This window comes from Haliotis cracherodii, unplaced genomic scaffold (assembly GCF_022045235.1).
Source record: "Haliotis cracherodii isolate W230 unplaced genomic scaffold, xgHalCrac1.p SCAF_9, whole genome shotgun sequence".
NCBI lineage: Eukaryota > Metazoa > Mollusca > Gastropoda > Lepetellida > Haliotidae > Haliotis > Haliotis cracherodii.
In genome coordinates this window covers 58,476,509-58,500,592 of record NW_027266343.1, presented here as the reverse complement: position 1 = coordinate 58,500,592, position 24,084 = coordinate 58,476,509, and the positions used below count along the sequence as shown (strand labels likewise).

The window sequence follows — 24,084 nt, the reverse complement described above, 5'->3', positions numbered from 1 at the left end:
TTAGTAGTAATGTATTAATTATCAAAATAAGAAGTTATACTCACCGCCAAAAGAAACATAGAGAAGTATGTACGTTAAGAAGAGATGTTTCCAATGTGTACCAATTAATGACTAAAATAACAATCAGTCAAGTGTTACCACAGTGTCTGAATTCTTATCGTGATTTATTAACTTTACACGCTTGGAATATATATAAAAAAGGACATGGGCTTCATGTCCCCCGCCCCTGTATTCATTACAAGTCCTATACCACGAGGAGGGACTAACAATACTTCCTTTGCACGAGGCATGCTACAGGTACGGCGATTCTAAATACACTGTACGGCTTTTTCCGTGACTCTATTATAGTATCACCATATCGGCGACAAGCATGGGTTGCTGAAGACCTATTCTACACCGGATCTTCACGGGTCAGGAATCTGCAGAATGTGTAGACTCCCTGGTCAGTGCCATGTTTGGAGTGAGGAAGTAATTGTAATTTGAGTTGTAATTAGCTACATATGTTATATAGGTTATAACCCTGCGGTGTATACAAGACATTAGCCTTGCTCCAAGGCTGTACCGAAAGATAAGTCCATGGGTGTGTAGTAAGTCTATCCTCATAATAAGCAAGTCCAGATCCGTGGACAGTGCATCTGAAGACGCCAGGCGTTTATAGGGACAACATGTTCTTATCATTTATATGATCTAGATATTATGATTTAAACTAATAAGTATTTCTTAGAGACGTGTTCAAGTTCAACAAGACATATATCACTCGCCCTGACAGATATTTGAGGATGTACAACACAAACTATATACATATGTACTTACCAACTGTGCATGACTATGGACGCTCTGGGGACATGTTTGGGTAAAATTGATTATCATTATTATTATAATAATTATTTTTATCATTATTATTGGTAGTAGTAGTAGTAGTAGAACATGTGAGTCCAGGTCCACTGCACAATCAACGGTCTGTTGCTTGCTGTGCTTCGTGTTCATTGGTTGAAAATCGAGTGGGCGGAGCATAATCAGTGTACTATGTCGAAGTGTAAAAGGAAGATGTTGACGGTTGCATCATCACATTGCCTTCGCTAGTTCATATTTCCTGACAGAGTGACGCTTGTTTGGTTGCGGTATTCGAAAGATCACACATTTCGAGAACAGACAGCCATTTTAAACTGGAGTTTGATAACGAGATCGAGGAAAAAACATCGCGACCCAGATTTGCTTGACACAATAACATTGAACACGTGGCCTTCCTGTGGGCAACAGTACGCGAGAATTGTCTTCATACGTGTTATTGAAACTGATCATACTATATTGGATAAGTGTGTGCTTATTGTGGTCATTCTCAGTAGCCACTGGAGACGAGCGCGGGATCAGAGGGATATTTGTACAGTGAGCGAGGCCGCCTGGCTTTGTGCGGACGAAATAGCCGATCGCGTTTCTCTTGCGACAAGCAAGTTCCGCTCCAATACCATAGTAACAGCGTAAAACGACTCTGGGTTAGTGTTACTCGCCACAACAGATCGATATGGCTAAAGGAAACGTCGAATTCACACCGGAAGGGGATATTGACAAATCTAAAGGTAAGGATAGATTCAGACAGTGTTGAGATCGAATCGCCGGAAATCTTGACCCGAATACTCCGATAAAAACACTAGGCCTACTACGCCGGATGCCCGTCTCCTAATCCACGCATATTTCTTTATGAATTATCAAATTTACCTCTTGTATTTGCAGTCATGCATCAAAATTGGTTAGATCTATTCGGATTGTTTTATGTTTTGTACTTTTATTTGATTATTGTCACAATTCGTAATAGGAATGGAGTTTTTTTAATATCACTTAAATTCCAATACATGTAGGCCTATACGAGGCACTTACATGTGTATATGTCTATAGTTTGGACAGTGGTTTCAAAGTCATCTTCTTCAAAAACTTGACCTGGGTAGAATAGGTCTTCAGCAACCCATGCCTGCTATAAAAGGCGACTATGCTTGTCGTAAGAGGCGACTAACGGGATCGTGTGGTCAGGCTCGCTGACTTGGTTAATGCATGTCATCGTATTCCAATTGCGTGGATCAATGCTCATGATGTTAATCACTGGATTGTCTGGTCCAGGCTCTTTATTTTCACACGACCGTCAGTAACTGGAATATTGCTGAATGCGGCGTTAAACAACAATAAACAAACACACTTAAAGTGTCCGCGCTAGTTTAGAGCTGCCACTCACAAGGTTGTGTCTTGGGGTCCGGTTCATAGTCCATAGTCTAACTACAAGAATGCACTGGAATAGGTAGCTGTACACACAAAACATTTTTTATTGAAATAAATGGGTTATTTTTAAAATATATTTTAAATATATTCTTTAGTTATTTATTTGTTTGTTTGTCTAAAGGATCAGATAATATTTACCGCAGAAAACATTTCATTACGGAATTGATGTATTCTTTAAATGACTACATAGTATGATTCATACATGCACGCACGTACGCACGCACACACATACGTACGTGTTCACACAAAGAAATCATTTCAGGAAGATATTGATATTACAGATTTGATGATATACATTAAAATTCATAGGTTGATTAAGATTAACGGGTATTTATTGCTTGAAATTATAGATATTGAAACATATGCAATTGATGTTGATGGCTTCATTATTTGAGAGGACGTAGCGAAATAATTTGTTTTCATGATTGTGGACATTTATATTTTGTGTGGATAATTTTCCAAAGTGTATAGCAGGTAGTGTTTTTCATCATCAATGGTTGAACACGTAGAGCATAGTCTCTGATGTAATGGGTTGGGTGGCTTATTATCCCTTTCAAGTTCTCCCGTTAATTATGGTTACTGAGTCTTAGTTTAAAAAGGTGCACTCGACATTTTCTTATTTTACAGAGGACCCACTGTCAATAACCCATTGTCATCCTCTGTATTGATCAGTGCATGATAAGTGAGTCTTCAGTCGATGTCCCCATAGCACTTTCAATGTACACCTGCTGCATTTTGCTGATAACGGTAGGGGCCTTGTGCCAATTCACGTGTGAGGGACCAAATTAAACCCACGGCCATGATTGATTGTCATTCTCATAAAACCAAGGCCCGTGAATGGAGACGAGTGAGACGTCATTACTATTGTCTTCTCTGACGTCCGCCAGGGAGTCTTGGGAGATGTAAAGATTGTTATAATGAAGATCTCTTAGATTCCGTAATGTTTATCACAACTAATTCAGTATGTTGTCAACAATATCATGACGGGAAACCAACATAGCTATTTGCCTGAAGTAAATGACATTATTTGAAATAAATATGGCGTTAACGACTGCATGTCTGCAGGCGAGATAAAAACAACATCTGGAGTTTTCACGGAATGCCAAGATGAAAGGATTTTTCTATTTCAGGTCAGTAATAATCAGCTCTGATCGTCGTATTTTTTAGTTTATAAATTGGCATGAATCCTGTAGTCCTTGTCAAACTCCTCAAAAGTTAAGGTATCAAAGGAGAGGTGAAATGGGGTTTAACGTCGCGTCCAACATTATTGCACTTATATAGCGACGTGCATGCACATGTGTGTGTGGCTGCTTGTACTAGTCCGGACTGATGCCGATTTATAGTGCTAGCCCACTGAGATACCATGCCGCAGTATAACAGAATACCCCACTCAGACACAGTATACTGACTCCGAGCCGACCAGTCCTTGTTTTAGCCCCTAAATGCCGAGCGCCAGACAAGGTAACAACAGGTACTATCTTTTAACGTCTTTTGGTATGACGCGGCCGGGGATCGAACCCCGGACCTTCCACCTCTAGACCACGGAGGCGGTTAAGGTATCAAAAGGACTAGTAGAAATTTGTCATTTTAAAGAGTTTTGCAATTATGTCATCATTAGAAGCACTCGTGGACTAAAAATTAGTTTCTACCGCTGATTACCATATGTGATTTCTGTGTTTTTCTTTCGTTGAGCATGTGAAAAAACGTTTTTATAATTAACTTGTTTTTGTGTTTGTGTTGTTCCATTTCTTGTGAGAGGGGAGGGTTTTGTGTAAAAACTTTAAGGAATTCCTATTTTTATCCCACATCGAACCTTTGAACTGTTTCCATAGCTTGTAGGGGTTGGTGAACAGTGCCCGTTCATGGTTCCCAGGTTTCGTCAGTGTTCATGAAGCGGAACGATGTGTCAAAAGATCGTTTCATGTCTCCAGCTTTGGTAATGGACCTGCCGTCTCAGGACAATATAACACTGTTTCAAATTGCCAACTTGCACTTTGATCCCATGAAAAGCAACAAAAGAACCCCTTGTCCCTACTTTTCACAGGCAGGTAGTGGTCTGGAAAAGCAACAACTTTGTCACTTGACTTGGCAAACTTGTCAAAGCTGAATGTTCATAAGATGTCTACACAACTATTCAAATTTAAATCAGTTATTCAAGTGTCGCGTTGTTGTACTATACAATGGCACACGAATCTCATTTTCTTATTAAACACTGGCAATCGAACACTAAATTGCATATAAAATGTATTCATGTCATAAAATATACAGATTCGCTGACTTGGTTGATGCATGTCATCGTATCCCAATTGCGTAGATCGATGCTCATGATGTCAATCATTGGTCAATACAAAATATCAATATTGACGAAATACTAAAGTAAAACAGCTTATTCAATAAAACATGATCAATATATACAGAACTGCTTTTATTCATTATTGAATTAAAAAATGAAACAAATTATGTGTGACCGTGACGTCACTTTGAGGCTGCCCCCCAGTGTCCCCCGATCACCCCAGGGTATGGACAACTGAGGAGACCCGAGAAGGTCCGGGATAGAATAGGACTTCACCAACAATTGCATGCCGTAACAGGGGTTTGGGGTGTAACAGCCCCCATGCTTGCCGTAACAGGGGGTTGGGTTGTAACAGCCCCCATGCTTGCCGTAACAGGGGGTGGGGGTGTAACAGCCCCCATGCTTACTAGAGGGGGTTGGGGTGTAACAGCCCCCATGCTTGCCGTAACAGGGGGTGGGGGTGTAACAGCAGCTAGATTCTCCGTCATCTTGCGCAGACAAACAACCAAGCAGTAAATGTTTACCACAGACGAAAGATCTTAATCGGGACGAAGTTTGGATGGATCAGCGGATCCTGGCCGAAATAAGGAGACGCGGACCCCGAGACCACCGTGGTACATGTGTCCCCGTAACTAGTTGGTAACAGACTATAGTTTTTTTGTTTTATTTTACAGTTCCGTTCCTCACGTCGTCGCGAGTGGGCCTAGCTGTACTTGGATTCTTCGGCTTCATCAACGTCTATGCCCTCCGCGTCAACCTCAGTGTCGGCGTGGTCTGCATGGTCAACCAAACTTGGGTGAAGGCCAGCATAAAGAGCAACGACAGTGACAGCACGTTGGTGTCGGAGTGCGCGTCCTTCACAGCGGTAGACCCTAACGTCACCGATTCGACGGCCCTGCGGGTGGGTAGTCAAGTAGTTAACGCCTTTTCCCCATAACGTAGAGGGTCCTTGTGGGACTATCACATGGGTGTGTTGACAGATAGGGCACAGGTCACGAACACACCGGGGGAAGTTACTGCAGACAGTAGGTTATTGAGGGACCGCGGAAATCTTCATTCTTCATTAGAACTTTGGGAAGTTTCTTCGTTGGCAATTTGCCCCGATTTACATAGCTGTGAATGGGTACCCGGAACGATGAGACAGCAATGCGATTACACGGTGTAGCAGATAGCTTCGGTTTTACAGTTGATGCTAAAACTATTCGATCTACTAGCCCGAAAATTATGTAGATTAATATTAGCTCGTATTACTAGGCTGAATAGAATATTACTACGGCTTCGGAATAGTGGCTAAGATATGGTTGGACACGGAGCTGAGAATGCAACATAAATCTTCCAAGGGAGCTGAGAATGCAACATAAATGCACTTACCTGTTTCCGGGTAATACTGTCATTTACTATGTGTGGACTGTTATGACGGGACCCAATTTTATTGCGACCATCATAACAGGGTCTTGTGGTAGAACGTCCGCCCAGAGAACGAAATTTCGGTGTTTCGATCACCAGCCGCATCATACCAAAAGACGTTAAAAGATGGTACTTGTTGTTTCCCTGCCTGGCGCTCGGCATTAAGAGGCTTAAACAAGGACTGGTCGGCTCGGAGTCAGTATACTGTATCTGAGTGGGGTATTCACGTTAAACCGCGGCATGGTATCTCAGTGGGCTAGCACTATTAAATCGGCATTAAGCCGGTCAAGTACAAGCAGTCTAAGGTGGCTGTGTGTAGCCCTATGGTTTACCTAGAGCGTATGATCGTGGTTCGTATCCAGATTCGCCCTGATTATGATCCTTAATGTTTGTCACTACAATCTCCTTGCTCATGGTTCTCACCAAGGTGGTAAACGCCTATGACCTGCTGACACCCCGTGGTATATCTTACCCATGAACAGCGGCGTTACAACCAATTCAACCTCTCACTACTACAGGGGCGGTCGGGTAGTCTAGTGGTTAAAGCGTTCGCTCGTCACGCCAACGACCCGGGTTTGATTCCCAACATTGGTACAATGTGTGAAGCCCATTTCTGGTGTTCCCCGCCGTGATATTGCTGGGATATTGCTAAAACCAATTCAACCTCTCACTACTACAGGGGCGGTTGGGTAGCCTAGTGGTTAAAGCGTTCGCTCGTCACGCCGAAGACCCGGGTTTGATTCCCGACATGTGTACAATGTGTGAAGCCCATTTCTGGTGTTCCCCGCCGTGATATTGCAGGAATATTGCTAAAAGTGCCATAAAACCACACTCACTCACTCACTTACCAAATACATGCCGGTCCCAGGTGACACAGTCGTCTTAGGTTCCGCAATCAATTGTGCAGGGTTTCGTCCCTTAGGCATGCCAGAAACCCAGTAAATAAATATAATGCATACAGTTATACTGAAAGTAACATTGGTGTAAAGATTCACACATTCACTCACTCACTCTGCTACAAGTCGGGTGAGCCACAATCCATCCTGTGTTTTAGTGTTTTATGTGTGTTCTAAATTTCAGGATGGCAAGCTGTTATGGGACAAGACCACCCAGGGGCTGGTGTTGGGAGCCTATTTCTGGGGTTACCTCGTCTCCCAGGTTCCTGCAGGCTGGCTGGCCACAAAGTACGGGGGGAAGCGTGTGTATGGCTGGTCAATGCTTGTCTGCAGCCTTCTGACCTTTCTCACCCCCATCGTGGCCACCACCAACTACATAGCCGTCATGGCGCTTAGGATCATCCTTGGTTTGGCCTCGGTGAGTCGGGACAAAGAATGAACTTTTAAACGGGTACTGTAACGGTATTCCTGACCACACGTGTTACATCACATCATTGAATGCACCCGTGAAGATCCGGGTAGAATAGCTCTTCAGCAACCGATGCTTGCCGCAAAAGGCGACTATGCCTGTCGTAAGTAGGGACTATCGTGATCGGGTGCTCAGGCTCGCTGACTTGGTTGATGCATGTCATCGTATCCCAACTGCGTGGATCGATGCTCATGATGTCAATCACTGGATTGTCTGGTCCAGATTAGGTAATTTACAGACCGCTGTCATAAAGCTGGAATATTGCTAATTGCGGCGTTAAACAATAAACAAACAAACATTATGCATAAATATATCTATATGCATCATCCTGTGTTACATACTTGTAGATCACAACTGAGCTATGATAGACTGTTAATCCATCCTGCATCCTATGTCACTGTTTTGGACTTACCAACAGCACTTAATGTAGAGGTAATGCGAAGATGTGTCGAATAGGATAACATATGAGGTAATCATGGTTTGAACATAGCTGATATTGAAATAATTCTTAGGAGATGTTAATGTCAGTTCAAACATATTGTGAAAAAATCATCATAGACCAGAGATGTGCTCAAAGATACATTCTCTGTTGCAGTTCGAAAAACAGCATTTTTCACTTATTATGGCCATTCTTATGAACGTGATCGTGCACAAGCCCCAAACGTGAACGTGGTTGAAATGAAAAAAGGGTCTAGTTATCAGCCATTTGCAAATGTTTGAAGTTGTTTACTCATCAGTCTCTGTTTCTCCATGCAGGGCGCGGCGTTCCCTGCGATGCACACGTTTTGGGGCAACTGGGCTCCTCCCCTCGAGAGAAGCAAGCTCACAGCATTCACATATGCAGGTGAGCGTTCTTTGTCACGTGAGCAAACGCTGTGTAGCAGGGCGTGGAGTCATCCCACAGATGACATCCTTACCTTGTCTGCTGACGCGGTTAACCTCTTTAGTCATGTGGACAAGGCGTCCGACCTCCGATCAGAAGGTTCGTGGTTCGAATCCCATCACGGGACTCGGAAATTTTATGGCCGCTACAGCTGCAGCAATTCCCCTAGCGGGTTATAATTCTTGATCGAAGGAGGGATCCACCGACCCAACATAAATATGCCAAATTGTATTGTTTTTCATCCCAGATTCAATTAAAGAAAATTCAATCATAATCAAGACGTTCAAATTAGAGCCAAATGGGAAGGGAGACAACTCTTTAACTTGTCCAAGTTTTCCTACACGTGTTTCTGCCGCATGAAAAAGTACAAATAACATCGGAAGACAAATGAATTGGTTCAAAAGATACGTCACTGGGATCATAAAACAATTCACAGAAACTCGTATTTTTGAGGGTGCTATTAAAGAAGCTGTTAATCACTTACTTGTCAGGGTCACTCTGTTGCACAGGAAAATGCGGACAATTTTTCAGTCTTGCCAATCAATTCCATTTCGATCTTTCGACTCTTTAGCAAATAGAATTGCGTACCCTTTTACCCTCCTAGGCATTTTGACAGCATTGTCTTGCGCTGAGCCGGTCACCACATTTGAGTCACACCCAGACTTGTCGTAGGATGAAGTCGGCAGTTTACGGCCACGTGGTTATAGACGTACGGGAAGTGCCGAGGTAGCCAAGGTCCGTAAAACTCCCCCTATGAAAGAAAAGCCACCAGTGGCGATTATTCATCTCTGTGACCGATGTCTATATTTAGAACGGAATCTAAACTTTCTATGTCCGGTATTATCTAGGGAACGGAGACACGGATAAAAGTCTTCTATTGCAGAGCAAATACACGGCCTTTCAGTCAGACACTTTTACTGAAACGTGTGGCCACTACACCTATCCGGGATATATTCCGCAGTGTCGCTTCCATGGCAACTCTTTATATAACCATCATTCCAGGAGTTAGACAAAATTATTGCTTTTCCTGAAGGAAATTACAAAATACATCCATTAATATTAGGTAACAAGCCGTATTGTTTTTACTTTGACCGACGTCTTTATGATCTTCTAAACCAGTATGGAACGCATACAATGTAGCTATGCTCCCCGGCCACTGGAACCTGTGCGGTAGAGGAGCTCCCCGCACGTTACTATTGCGGTAATTGTACATAGATTGCAGTGGGTGCACTATTGGTTGGATCTGTTGCCATGGCGACCACCAACTTCCACGCAGGTTCTGCTGTAAATTCACTAACGGCCTCAGTGTAAATTTGTGTAGCAGTTACTCTATACAATGTTTACTCAATAAATTGTTGTTGTTTTTTCGAGATATGGTTAATCCAGATCTGAAGAAAATATCTCCAGAAGGTGAATTCCATTGTGACGTAATTAGGTCATGTGCTGCTTCAGAGACCGAGCAGTTCAAATTCTTGAAAATAATAATTTGATAAAATTTAATATCTTTAGTAGCTTCATAACGTTGATGCCACACTGATGGAGATATCTTGTTTTTAACAATCGAATAACCAGCTTTGTTATATTTGCTTTGTGTCAGTATTTTGTCACTCTTTTGGTATAACTCTGATACGCTCTCTATTCGTTTGGCTCACATATTCTGTCATTGTGAAAGAAACGCTTTTGAAACGCTGGAGATCTTAAGTATCTAACGAGATTTATCGATGTAATATTAAAGCGTTAAGAAAACACAGAACAGAAGATATAATATAGTTATGCATGACATGCTGTCATCTTGTCCTATAATAAGTAATATTATGTGTACATGCTTATCTTTTGTTCTCTGTTGCCATGGCTTCGAAGAGAAGTAGAATGTTTCAAACTTAAAACAGACTGTGTAACAAAGTATGATAGGGCATAAAACATCACCTGTTACAATACACTGTAAATGAATGCGTTACAAGTGCTGTTCATTATTGTTCATTAATGTTCTTGCTAACTTACATATATATAAATATATCACCGTCAGCTCTCGTTTTCCAGGTGCGCAAGTCGGCAACGTTGTGACATTCCCACTCGCTGGGTTCCTGTGTAAATATGGCTTTGCTGGGGGATGGCCCTCTATATTTTACGTTCTCGGTGAGTTGTGACGTGCAAAGGAATTAACTTTACAATATACTTTTTTCCACAGGTGACATTCTTAAATATGATTCCGTATAACTCCACTTGGAGTGTCATATGGTGCCTTGGGTGTTATGACTTTTATCTACTCGGGCAGTTATAGTTAATACCCATATGCGCTCAGGGGGGTCAGGCAACACTCAAAGATAGGGTTGTTGTCCGTGGGGGATTGTTTATATGGTAATCATGGGGGGGGGGGGGGGGGGGGGGGGGGGGGGGGGGTCGGATTTATGACAGGACTAGGCCGGCGGAAACTGTTTGATTATTAATTAAGAAATATGTGATTCATTATTCATGTTTAATTCTGGTCAGTGTTTTTGGTTTATTTGAATCATGTAAGTGTGCTGGCATAAAGACCGTCGTCACACATTTGAGAGGAGCGGTATAATGAAACAAGTGCAACTGTCAGTAGGGAAGATTGTGGGTTTACCTGTTAGACGGGGTGAACAACCAGGCTGATTGCTGATAACGTTTGTCAACGTTGATGTAGCCCTGTTGAGATTTCGAATCAGAGCATGTCCTCAATACCAAATGCAGTGGAAGGAGTCGCTTGAAATGAGAATCGGTCTGTGATTGAGAGTCTGGTATCGAGCCCTGGTGATGGCATGGGACGTTGATCGTACTGATGGCTACTGGTTTGTCTGGTCCAGACAAGACGCAAACCTGCCACAGTCGGTCATATATGAAATAATATGTACTTGAGTGAGTTGTGTTTTACGCCGCTTTGATCACTTTTCCTGTTACTTCCCTGCTTACCCGTGAAGATCCGGGGTAGAATAGGTCTTCAGCAACCCCTGCTTGTCGTAAACGGGATCGGATGGTCAGGCTCGCTGACATGGTTGATACATGTCATCGTATCCTATTTTCGTGGATCGATGCTCATGTTGTCAATCACTGGATTGTCTGGTCCAGACTTGATTATTTACAGACCGCCGTCCTTTAGTTGGAACACTGCTGAGAGCGGCGTTAAACAACAAACAAAACAAAGCATCGCTGCTTGTCAGCCTAATGGGTTAGATAAACCAAGCCAGATGCAGACGTGGGATATGTAGGATCCTTTCACGCCTAAGGGACGCAACTCATTAGACGACTGACACTCTCACTTGGTGCTACAGTCCCATCCACCCTCGTTACCATCCAAGGCTACAGAATAGTCTCCTGAAACCGACTATACATACAGGCATTTAACATTAGCTCTTCGAAGATAGAATAGTGTCCTACATTTGCGACATTTTTGTAGCATGTTTTGTATCATTATTCACAATCAATATTGTAACTGTAGGTGCGATGTCTTTGGTATGGTTCTTTCTGTGGATGTTCTTTGTGAGCGACACCCCCGCCCAGCATAAGCGGATATCGGAGAACGAGAGGCGCTACATTGAACATACCCTCCGGGACAGCGTCAGGTCGCACAAGGTGAGGTCCCCCCCTCCCGATAGTGGAGGTACGATGTTGAATGAAGTCTTTGATAGGCATTTAGAAGATGGGAGAACATGAATACGTTTGTTTATTTAATTTTTTTTATTCTATTTTATTTTATTTTTTTTAATTGTAAAAAAAAGAAGTTGCTCTCCAGAGAAAGGTGTCATGTAGTTTTCGTACTATGTTTGACATCATATTCATGATGGGTATACTGCCATTTATTTACAGAAAGCCACTCATACAGAAAGCTGGGGCAGTTATCACAAATGTGTTGCCATCCGCTCTATCTCCAGGGCTGTTCCACAAAGCGATCTTAGCGCTAAGATGATCGTAACTCCCACACATTTACATAGACTTACGGTAGTCGTACCGCTAAGATCGCTTTGTGGAACAGGTTCCAGGACTCGCACTTCGGTAAACCTACAATAAATCATCTCCCCGAGGCATGGGCGTCCACTGGCCTATTTATCTAGTTCAGCTTTGATGTAGGCTAATTGACATGCTTGCCACGGGATATGTTAATAAGTAAGTGTAGGTTTGCCGTCATGCGACGCCTGGAAATATTGAGGATGCGGCGTTATAAGGAAATATGATGTGTCATAATGTACTCAAGATGTCGCAGCGCAAACTCTGTAGTGAACAAGCACCGGGGGATTTTATTAAAAGGAGTTATCGACCTTTTGGACTAAAATATCGCCCATTACAATTGGTAGTTTAGTTGTGAAAGCATTCGCTTCTTATATTCAAAACTTGCTCATAGTGTATGATATTGTTAACACTTATGGTATCACCGATTGCTGAGACAAGATTTGTCCACATCTTAGTTGAACCAGCATCTTACCATTGAGTCGTTGTGTTGCAGAAGTTGAATGTCCCATGGAAGAGCATAGCGCTGTCACTACCCTCCTACGCCATCATCGTGAGCAACATCACGTCGGACTGGGGAGCCTACACCCTCCTCACAAACATCCCCACTTACATGAACGAGGTCCTCAAGTTTGACATTGCTGCAGTGAGTGGGAATAACATCATTTCATTTATATTGTGTATATCATTTATATTGTGTATATCATTCATATTGTGTATATCATTCATATTGTGTATATCATTCATATTGTGTATATCATATTGTTTATATCATTCATATTGTGTATATCATTCATATTGTGTATATCATTCATATTGTGTATATCATTTATATTGTGTATATCATTCGTCACTTCCATTGGTCACCACTCGCCCCATTCCGTAACCTGCACCTTGTCGGGAGTGACAGCGTTGGACATCACTACCATTCGTACCTTTCCGTAACCTGCACCCTTACCGTGAATGACACGAGTTGGTCGTACCTTTCCGTAACCTGCACCTTGTCCGTTAATGACACGAGTTGGTCGTCACTACCATCGTACCTTTCCGTAACCTGCACCTTGTCCCGGAATGACACAAGGTGGTCGTCACTACCATTAGGCGAGTACATACTAAAGTTTATTTTATTTTGATATGAGCGCGCCTTCAGTTTCAAGCCTCTGCTGAGTAACGATAAAATGCAATCTCATTAAAACCAGATCTTAGTCCCGCCACCGCTAATTAAAGAGGGTATCCCATTACGCGTGACGCCAGAGGGACCTTCTATAAAAGTCCAGTTTCCACGCTTGCCGAGCTAGGCTGGTATTATTGAGTAAGATTTTGCCTGGACTAACGAGCCTATGCATAATCCAATCAAAATTGCGCACCGAAATCCGGTTCGTAAACTGTCATGCAGATTTCGGTCGATTGCAGGATTTGCACAGCATTTGCACCACTAACTCATTGTCAACAGATATTTTCCAAATCGTTTCAAGTTTTTAATCTAGGTGCTCACGTGATTTGATGCAGTTGGCGATGTAAGACCCGTTTTCTCAAAATATAGATCTTGAATGTCCATCAGATCGTCTTGACTGGGCGCCACCATTTTGTTTGAAACAAATGCAAGTGATACGAGAGGTGGAATCTGATTGGTCCATAGGAGAGGCATAGAAGGGATTTAACTCTAACAGCCACTGGTGGCGCTACGATCGAGCCCAGGAATTCCAGCCTAGTCCGGCAATGGTGGAAACTGGACTTTTAAAGTCAGTTAACTCCCTTGCCTCGGGAAGATGTGGAAAGTAGATTTTCGGTATCACTGGTACTCGGCTTTGTCTCCTCCTGTGGCCTCATACATAACTGATCACTGAATTTTTAACGCTACTCTAAACTCCAACATATGCTCACTGCCAAAATAAACGCGAACCAAAGAAATACATAGAGAAGTGGGTACGTTTAGAAGAGACGTTTCCAATGTGTACCAATTAATGACAAAACTAACAATCAGTCAAATGTACCACAGAGTGTCTTTATTCTTATCACGATATGCTGCACGTGATTTCCAAATTTTACATGCTGATCCTGCACGAGACAAAGGGTGCATCTCAAGTCATGGAGCTATGACGTCACATGTGATACGTTCATGAGCGTCGGACCACACAACATACTGGTGTGTTCGTTTGTTCATCGAACCAGTCTAATATCACTTGAATATGATTTTGTTTGTTTGTTGTTGTTTAACGCCGCACTCAGCAATATTCCAGCTATATGACAGCGGTCAGTAAATAATTGAGTCTGGACCAGTCAATCCAGTGATTGATATCATGAGCATAGATCCACGCAATTGGGATCGTTGTCATGCACCAACCAACTCAGGGAGCCTGACCAACCGATCCGCTAGTCGCCTTTTTTGACAAGCATAGTCGCCTTTTGCGGCAAACATGGGTTGCTGAAGACCTATTCTACCCCGGATCTTCACGGGTCCGGCGGCCTGTAAATAATCGAGTCTGGACCAGACAATCCAGTGATTGACATCTTGAGCATCAATTCACGCAATCTGAATCTATTACATGTGTAAGTCTTCATATATTATTCATTTTTAACCATCAATGTGAAATGTTGTTTAGGAAACATTGTTTATACAGGTGAGCTTCAGTGTAATTCACAATAATATTTACAAACATTTATTTCGGTATATTAACTTATATTACTACTTCGCCAACAATATTGATGTATTTATACAACATTAATTGCATCGCTATTGCCAATGAACAGATGGCACATGCAATTATTCTTTTATGCTTGCTATAGAATCTAGCGTTATTGTATTGATGTGTCCGTTGTCATCTCATACCAGATGTTTGTAATTATATTTTGTTAACTATATTGTACAATTCAGCCGACCTAGCAGTTCCCGGTAAATGTCACGCTTGTAAATACCTTGATTGTAATAACACAGATTGCTCGTATAATTAACCGGAAGTAACTGACATACCAACATTCATCCTAACTGTACCACCGATATTTCAAAGAAGGTTGGTCAGTGAGAGAGTGAATATGGTTTTACGCCGCTTTTAGCGATATTCCCGTAACATCACGGCGGGGGACACCGCCAGAAATGGGCATCACACATTGTACCCTTGTGGCGAATCGAACCCGGGTCTTCGGCGTGACGAGCGAGCGCTTTAACCACTAGGAGACCCCACCGCTCCAGGGACTCAGAATAGGTACCCAGTCACCCATGCTGGCCGCGAGAGGCGACGTTTTGTTTGTTTGTTTGTTTGTTGTTTAACGCCGCACTCAGCAATGTTCCAGCTATATGACGGCGGTCTGTAAATAATCGAGTCTCGACCAGACAATCCAGTGATTGACATAATGAACATCGATCTACGCAATTGGGATACGATGACATGCATCAACCAAGTCAGCAAGTCTGACCACCCGATCCCGTTAGTTGCCCCTTATGGCGCGCATAGCATACTATAATGAGTCGCAGTATGAATATCACATAGCATAGTCCCCGTTTTACGGCAAGCATGGTTTGCTGAAGACAACGGGTTTAATCCATTGGGGGGTGTTTGTTTAGTCGTGCAAGGATCATGGGGGGGTTTGAGATTCGACCTGTCTATCAGCACCATACCCGACTGGTGGTTTCAAAGTAATAAAACCCAACATCCTGCGTCACCTCTGGATTACCGCCCTCCATTAAGCTGACACATCAATATAAAACCCAAATACTGTTCCAAGTGGCGTTAAACCCACCTCACTCACATGAGCTACACGGAGTATATATATATGTTAGATATCCACGAATCTCGTCTAATCTACGTCAGCGATTTATCCTCAACACATGTAGTTAGATATCCCTTGACATATTTGTTGTTTTTACTTCACCACACCTGTTTGTCTCTGAGCAGGTATTTGACATACAAATATGCCGATGTATTAGTTAACACCGACCGTCCTTGAGACAACTACTGTGAATATTGTAAGGTCATGTGTAAGCTTTGTCGCATCGTTGAGCGTTTCAATGTGATGGCTTAATGTCCACACAGGTGTAGGCCTCAACCAGATTAAGGAAATATTTAGTTCGAAGTCAGGTCATGTTGCGTCATTAAATATATTCCGCCTGAAAGGTAGCTTTGTCCAGCCTCGTTTTGCGAGTGTTTTCAACAGGGCAAGTGATTGTGTAGCACCGGAGCACCACAGTTGCAACCTGTGATACTCCCCATACCTGTCAATCAAACTGATTGAATGACATATTTTTTTAAAGCATGGAGTATAATTTCGGGCCATGCTCCACGTGTCACTGAAAACCTGTTGCCGTGGATTGCATCATCCGTGCACAGTGAATGCAGTCCGAGTTAATATCGAGTTTTGTGCACGTCACATTAATAACGCACTTGTTGACCTTGCTCCGCCGTGTTATCAGTATTCAGGGAAACAGCTCTGAGTCATGCTATGTAACTATGAACCAGCTGTCTGGTGTCGGGAGTGACGGAGTCAGTATACTTGTATTCTGTTTACATTTGAGCTATAATCAAGTCATATCTCGACAGGGATGTCTGCAATATTGTCAGACATTGTATATTAGACTTACGCTAAGTCCCAGAAATAATTATCGCATTTAAGAATATATCTATCTACAAATTAAAAGTTAATTCCCAACACGGATGCAAAAGGTGAAGCCCATTTCTGGTGTCCCCTGCCGTGATACTGCTGGAATGTTACTAAAAGCGGCATAAAACCGCATTCAATCCCAAGATCACTTTCAGCATCCAGCTACCCACAGCACCTGACATATGTTTTGGTTTTAGAAGAGTGAGTGAGTGAATGAGTTTAATTTCACGTCGCTTTTAGCAATATTGCAGCAATATCACGGTGGGGGACTCTAGAAATAGGCTTCACACACTGTACCCATGGCGTGACGAGCGAACGCTTTAACCACTAGGCTACCCGACCGCCCTGGTATTAGAAGAAGTGGACTCTACAAAGTGTTGTCATAAATAATGGCTGCTAGCGACCAAACGGGGTCATAGTGAGTGATTGAGTTGAGCGTTACACGACTTTATTCCAGCAATAGGGGCGGTCGGCTAGCCTAGTGGTTAAAGCGTTCGCTCGTCACGCCGAATACCTGGGTTCGATTCCCGACAAGGGTACAATGTGTTTCTGGTGTCCCCCGCCGTTATATTGCTGGAATTTTGCTAAATGCGGCGTGAAATCTCAGTCACTCACTCACTCTTCTAATACCAAAACATATGTCAGGTGCTGTGGGTAACTCTGCTGAAAGTGATCTTGGGATTGAATGTGGTTTTATGCCGCTTTTAGTCACAGTCCAGCAGTTTCACGGCAGGGGACACCAGAAATGGGCTTCACCTATTGCATCCGTGTTGGGAATTAACTTTTAACTAAGCTTTAGTCTAACAATCACCACGGGGAACACCAGAAATGGGCTTCACATATTGTACCCATGTGGGGTGGGGAATCGAACCCGTGTCTCACTAGACTGACGAACGCCCACGCACGCACACGCACACGCACACGCACGCACACGCACACACACACACACACACACGTACAGTGTTGTCACACACGCAGCAAATATTGATGTCACTTTTCGGACGTGTTTGTTTCAGAACGGCCTGTACTCTGCCCTCCCGTATATTGTGTTTTGGGTAATAATTAACCTGGCCGGATGGTTGGCGGACTTCGTGAGGAGACGGAGCATCTTCACCACCACCAACACCAGGAAGATCTTCGACTCTTTCGGTGAGTGATTACATCATCTCTTTCACTAACACGACCCCAGCGCCACGGCCGTCGCATGTCTAATGACGTACTCGCCTCATCCGTCATATTGTTACTCCCAACAAGTATAAACACATCTTTCGTGGATGTTTCAAAGGGAATTAATTTTCTTTTTTTCTTACATTGATCTTTTGAACTGAGGGGCGGTCGGGTAGCCTAGTGGTTAAAGCGTTCGCTCATCACGCCGAAGACCCGGGTTCGATTCCCGACATGGGTACAATGTGTGAAGCCCATTTCTGGTGTCCCCCGCCGTGATATTGCTGGAATATTGCTAAAAGCGGCGTAAAACCATACTCACTCACTCACTCTTTGTAACTGCCACCTTTCGTCGTAAGTTGCGCGGAACGTACTTCCTCACGGAAACACTGTTCAAAGCGGTATTGACCCAATTTGCACGTGCTAAAAGTTCATTCAAGCTTGAGGGACGGTTGGGTAGCCTTGTGGTTTAAGCGTTCGCTCGTCACACCGAAGACCCGGGTTCGATTCCCGACATTGGTACAATGTGTGAAGCCCATTTCTGGTGTCCCCCGCCGTGATATTGCAGGAATATTGCTAAAAGCGGCTTAAAACCATACTCACTCATTCCAACATCACAAATAAGCTTGAAAAGCCTTGTATTTGTACGAAATGATATTTACTTGTAAATAAATATATTAAGATTTACAAGCGACTTGATATAGTATATTTGATGGGAGTGAAAATATATCTTGTTGGAAAATGTGTGATATATATACTGCGACTAATATATAATATGCTATGCTCTCTACTAACGGGATCGGGAGGTCAGACTCGCTGGCTTGGTTGATGCATGTCATCATATCCCAATTGAGTGGATCGATGTTCATGATGTCAATCACTGGATTGTCTGGTCCAAGCTCGATTATTTACATACGGCTGGAAATGCGTGGATATCGCAGGATTGTGAATATATATATTGTTCTATGGACTTATTCAAGAGAAGATGTATGGACATTGTTGTACAACACTGTTATCAAAAGATTAAAAATTCTGTGTTTTTGAATCATTATGAGTCAAATTAATTACTATTGGAAACTGAACTCGATATAACCTCATGCTTTAATATGGATCTTGTGATAGTTTTGGCGAAATTTCGATGTTCAGCACATGGTTTAAAAGTACAAAGACATCGCTTTAGCAAACAGTTTATACAACCCGAATTAGTGTTCTGTGATAATTGTGATTTATTAGAATTAGAAGATGAATATCATTTTGTACTAGTTTGCCCGTATTACGAGAAAAGCAGAGATAGTTTATTTCCTCAGTATTTTCATCACTGTTTTAAGAGGTTTTGCTCTCTATCTAAAGAGAAATTTGCCAGTTTACCGTTAAACAGGAGTGTTAATCTGTATCAAAGATACATCTTTATTTATAGATATATACTTTTATATTTAGAAATTACGTAATACACCCACATGCCGCTATCGTACGCATGTTATAGGAAAGAAATTGTACACATGGCCTCGAGGCCTGCAATACTGAATAAACTCACTCTCTCTCTCTCTCTCCCGTTCGGGGGCACGGGTGGCCCAGTCGTCGTAAGGCGCCGCGATTCGCTGTGCAGAGTTGCGTCCCTTGGGCACACCAGAAACCTATGATTGTGGGTTCGAATCCCGGTCGCCCCAATTATGTTTCTAGGTTTGTCAGCACCATACCCGTGCTCGTGGGTTTCACCGAAGTGGTAAACGTCTGGGACCTGCATCACTTCGGGCTTTTCTCCCACATTAAGCTGACACGCCGCGATATATCTGGAATATTGATAAAAGCTGCGTAAAACCAAACTCACTCACTCACTCTCTCCGTTCTGTACAGGCAAAGTGATTCCGGCGGTGATGCTTGTCGGCCTAGGTTATGTAGACTGCTCTCAGCCGGCCTTGGCAATCACCCTGCTGGTCCTGGGTGTGTCCCTCACCGGCTTCCAGTTCTCCGGCTTCATCGTCAACCACGTCGACATCGCCCCCGCATACGCCGGCATCCTGTTCGGCATCTCCAACTCCATAGCTGCCGTCACAGGGTTCATCTCACCTGTGGTAGTCGGAGTCATTACATCAGAGGTAGGTGATGATGTTGTTGCTGTTGATGTTTTTGTTGTGGTGGTGGTAATACTACCATGGTAGATGACGTTGTTGATGGTGCTGTTCTTGGTGTTGTTTGTGTTTGTAGTGTTGTTGTTGTTGGTGGTGTTGTTGTTGTTGTTGGTGGTGGTGTTGTTACTGGTGGTGGTGGTGCTGTTGGTGGTGGTGGTGATGTTGGTTGGTGGTGGTGGTGCTGTTTATGTTGGTTGGTGGTGTTGTTTTTGCTGTTGGTGGTGGTGTTGATGTTGGTTGTTGCTGCTGTTGTTGTTGGTGGTGGTGTTGTTGTTGGTGGTGGTGGTGTTGTTGTTGCTGGTGTTGTTGCTGTTGTTGGTGGTGGTGGTGTTGATGTTGGTTGGTGGTGGTGCTGTTGTTGCTGTTGTTGGTGGTGGTGGGAATACAGCCATGAAGCAAGATGAGACAGCTGATACATGACGGGGAACTGTATGTTTGCGTTCAGTATCGGGGCGACCGTGAAGATCCGGGGTAGAATAGGTCTTCAGCAACCCATGCTTGCTGTAAAAGGCGACTATGCTTGTTGTAAGAGGCGGCTAACGGGATCGGGTGGTCAGGCTCGCTGGTTTGGTTGATGCATGTCATCGTATCCCAATTGCGTGGATCGATGCTTATGACCTCAATCACTGGATTGTGTGGTCCGGACTCGATTATTTACAGACCGCCGTCACATAGCTGGAATATTTCTGAGTGCGGCGTTAAACAACAAACAGTATCGGGGCACTGATGCATCAGTGAATCCTTTCTGCCAAGGATGTTATATTTCAACATGGACATTGTTTCATAAAAACTCATATTAATTCGGGAGAAACATAGATATAGTATGTCATGCACGTCTCCTAACGAGGATCGGGTGGTCAGACTGACACTGTGTCAACGTGGCCCGATGGCGTGCGTCGTTTCTCATGCTTTCGATCACTGGTTTCTCTGAACCATACTTTACAGGTCATCGTGACGTAGCTGTAATATTCCGACTGCGGCGTTGAACAACATTCGCTACAATCATCATGACTTAAACATGTCTTGTTGCAGAGCCAGACTCGGGCGGAGTGGCAAGTTGTTTTCTACATCGCAGCAGCTATGTACGGATTCGGCGCTATCTTTTATATCATCTTTGCATCTGGGGAACTACAACCCTGGGCGCGTGAGGAAAGTGAAGAGGAGGAGAAAATGGGGGTTGAGATGGAGACGAAGGGGGGTCACAGGGATGGGGCTGCTGATGGAATGTTAGCCGACATCAAATATTGATAATGGAAAATTGTAGGTAACATCAATTGTTCTATAAATAGTATACTACTCTGCTTTTGATTGGGATACGTGAGATATTTCGCTGTATTCGCCTATACAGGTTATAGCAATCAGACTGGTGTGTATACTATAGGAGTATCCCTACAAAAGCTGAGTAGTATAGACCCGCGTTATATCTATATAAGGGGGGCATTGTCTCTGTTATACATTGGGGGGGGTGCCTGATTTGCCATGTGGATTTCCGAAATATTTTACAAGTGAAATAATGTGAAATTATCATTATTTACAATGGTGTATGGCTCAATTTAATTTTTAATTTACACTAGTTGTTTTTGGAAGTAGTATTCGCATTCCTGCTCAGTCAGTGAGTGCTTGAACTTATTTTTTAGAACTCTTTTGAACCCTTATTTAAAATGGTAAACAGCGCTGGTCAGAGCGAAAGGTGCCAGATCCATAATTATTTTAATGTTCATTGAAAACCAAACGTGCATTTATCAAGAGACTATTCGGTCTTATTTATCTTTGTCAAATTGACATTATTGATCTTGTCACTGGCCATATACGTACATAGAATCTGGGTTTGTTTATACCTCGTTTTAATAATCAACTGTAATCTCATTCTACGAATGTTACTAGAAATGTGATGGCATGTTTAGTCAGTTGAGTGTGACTATCGTATCATAATAATGTCACGTGACAACTGCAACACGCCAGTAACACAGCAGCTGAAAACAGATCTCAACTGTTGTACACAGGCAGCCAGACATCTGTTCGCTACGCCCCTGATGTACATAAATATGGTTCACTGAATAACCCTGACAAAAGATTTATCTTTTTTACTTAATGCTGAATTAAACATGTTGGTGATCAAGTCCTTATGTTCAGATGTATTCTTACAGGTGAATGCACGATCTGGTAGTGATGTTCTGTGCCGTGGGGGGTGGGCGTGGGGGGGGGCATCAGACTTCGTAGGCGACTAAATGATCGCTGCAAGTCTACGTTTAGATGTTTACTTACTATGATAACAATTATTGGTATAAATTTCCAACTTTGAAATAATTGAACTAATTACATTTTGTATCAATAACGTTTCAATGATATTTTTGGTATAATAGTGAAATGACATTCACTTTATTTGTTTAGTTAAGAATCGTTAAAATAAATAAAACCTCCATTGAAAATTAACCCCCAAAAGGACAAGATTATTACTTGCTAATGGCACTAGATTAACGTATGCAATGTTATGCGTCCTCAAATAATTTACCTGCCTACGTCACTACACAGACGTACTAAGGCCACAATACATGATGTACTTGCTGTTGTCAACCAGGGTATTGTGTGACGCCTCGAAGGTACCCCTTAGATACAGGTACTTGTTATGAACCAGGGTATTGTGTGACGCCTCGAAGGTACCCCTTAGATACAGGTACTTGTGATAAACCAGGGTATTGTGTGACGCCTCGAAGGTACCCCTTAGATACAGGTACTTGTTATGAACCAGGGTATTGTGTGACGCCTCGAAGGTACCCCTTAGATACAGGTACTTGTGATGAACCAGGGAGTGAGACTTCACGTCATTGTTTTCAGCATAGTCACGTGACTTGTATTACACACAACTGCCGACGCACGACCTGCATCACTTCGGGCTTTCCCCCTACATTAAGCCGACACGCCATGATATAACTGGAATACTGTTAAAAGCGGCGTTTAACCCAACTCACTCACGAATCACGTATGAAGTGAGTGAGTGTTTTTAGCAATATTCCCGCCATATCACCGCGAGAGACACCCGTACTGGTCTCAGTGTACCACTGGGAATCGAACCTGGGTGGTCAGCAAACCAAACTCGAACTACAAGGCCACCCTGCCCCACAATGAAGTGTGCACCGGGATGAGTACCGACTGTTTTCAATGGAGGTGTATTTAAGGGGGAATCAGACGCTATCACGTATTTCTCCCCTGCACTGCTTGGTGGGTAGCCTAAAGGTTAGTGCGTAGTCCTGTCTCACTAGACCAAGGTTCGATCCCACCACCCAAATTACAAGTCTAAGTAGAGAAGACGAGACGCTGTTTCAGACATGTTATATTAATTCACGAGTCAACAGTAGTTCTGGCGTGTGTGACTATGAAATACGCCACAAAGCGGCGAGAATCCTCGAATTTAATGATAAATTAAATTATGAGTGCCAAAATGTTACAAATTTGGTTAAACGTGAATATTCTGTAAATGTTCTGAATGTAGAAGTAAGATCAATAAAACCTATTTTGTGTATGCCTAGCTGTCTGTCTTCTTTAAATGTCCGTAACTGCTGACAAAAAAGAAAAAGCGAACAAATATTGACATGGTTGATAGTGTGGCGACGTGTGCAGACGGTGTGGGTCGGTGACTACCAAAACAGTGGTTTGTCTGGTCCAGGGGCCATTACGTGTTGGCCGCCGTCACGTGGCTGTATACTGTGAGTGCGGCGAAGACTGGATGGTACAAAATAAACATGAGGACTTGCTGAACCACTTCACGTTAAGACTTCCTGCATGACTTGACGCAAAGTTAGTGAGTGAGTATGATTTTACGCCGCTTTTAGCAATATTCCAGCTGGGAACACCAGAAATGGGCTTAACACATTGTATCCATGTGGGGAATCAAACTCGAGTCATCTGCGTGACGGGCTAGCGCTCTAACCATTAGGCTACCCCACAAACCCCCTTGACGCAAAGACTTAAGGCATCACCTGACATAAAACATTACTGCATCACTTCGCAAAGAG

At 43.1% G+C, this 24,084-nt stretch overlaps 1 protein-coding gene across 1 annotated transcript; it reads left to right on the top strand.

Moving 5' to 3' along the window:
• Nucleotides 1-1,031: 1,031 nt before the first annotated feature.
• On the top strand, nucleotides 1,032-22,252 carry LOC139452595 (sialin-like). The gene is made up of 10 exons (XM_071234121.1): nucleotides 1,032-1,577; nucleotides 5,236-5,462; nucleotides 7,049-7,282; nucleotides 8,090-8,177; nucleotides 10,257-10,352; nucleotides 11,677-11,810; nucleotides 12,679-12,828; nucleotides 17,795-17,927; nucleotides 19,797-20,038; nucleotides 21,104-22,252. Exons 1-10 carry the CDS (start codon nucleotides 1,523-1,525, stop codon nucleotides 21,317-21,319), a joined length of 1,575 nt encoding a protein of 524 aa, XP_071090222.1. The 5' UTR covers nucleotides 1,032-1,522; the 3' UTR covers nucleotides 21,320-22,252.
• The last annotated feature ends 1,832 nt before the right edge of the window (nucleotides 22,253-24,084 follow it).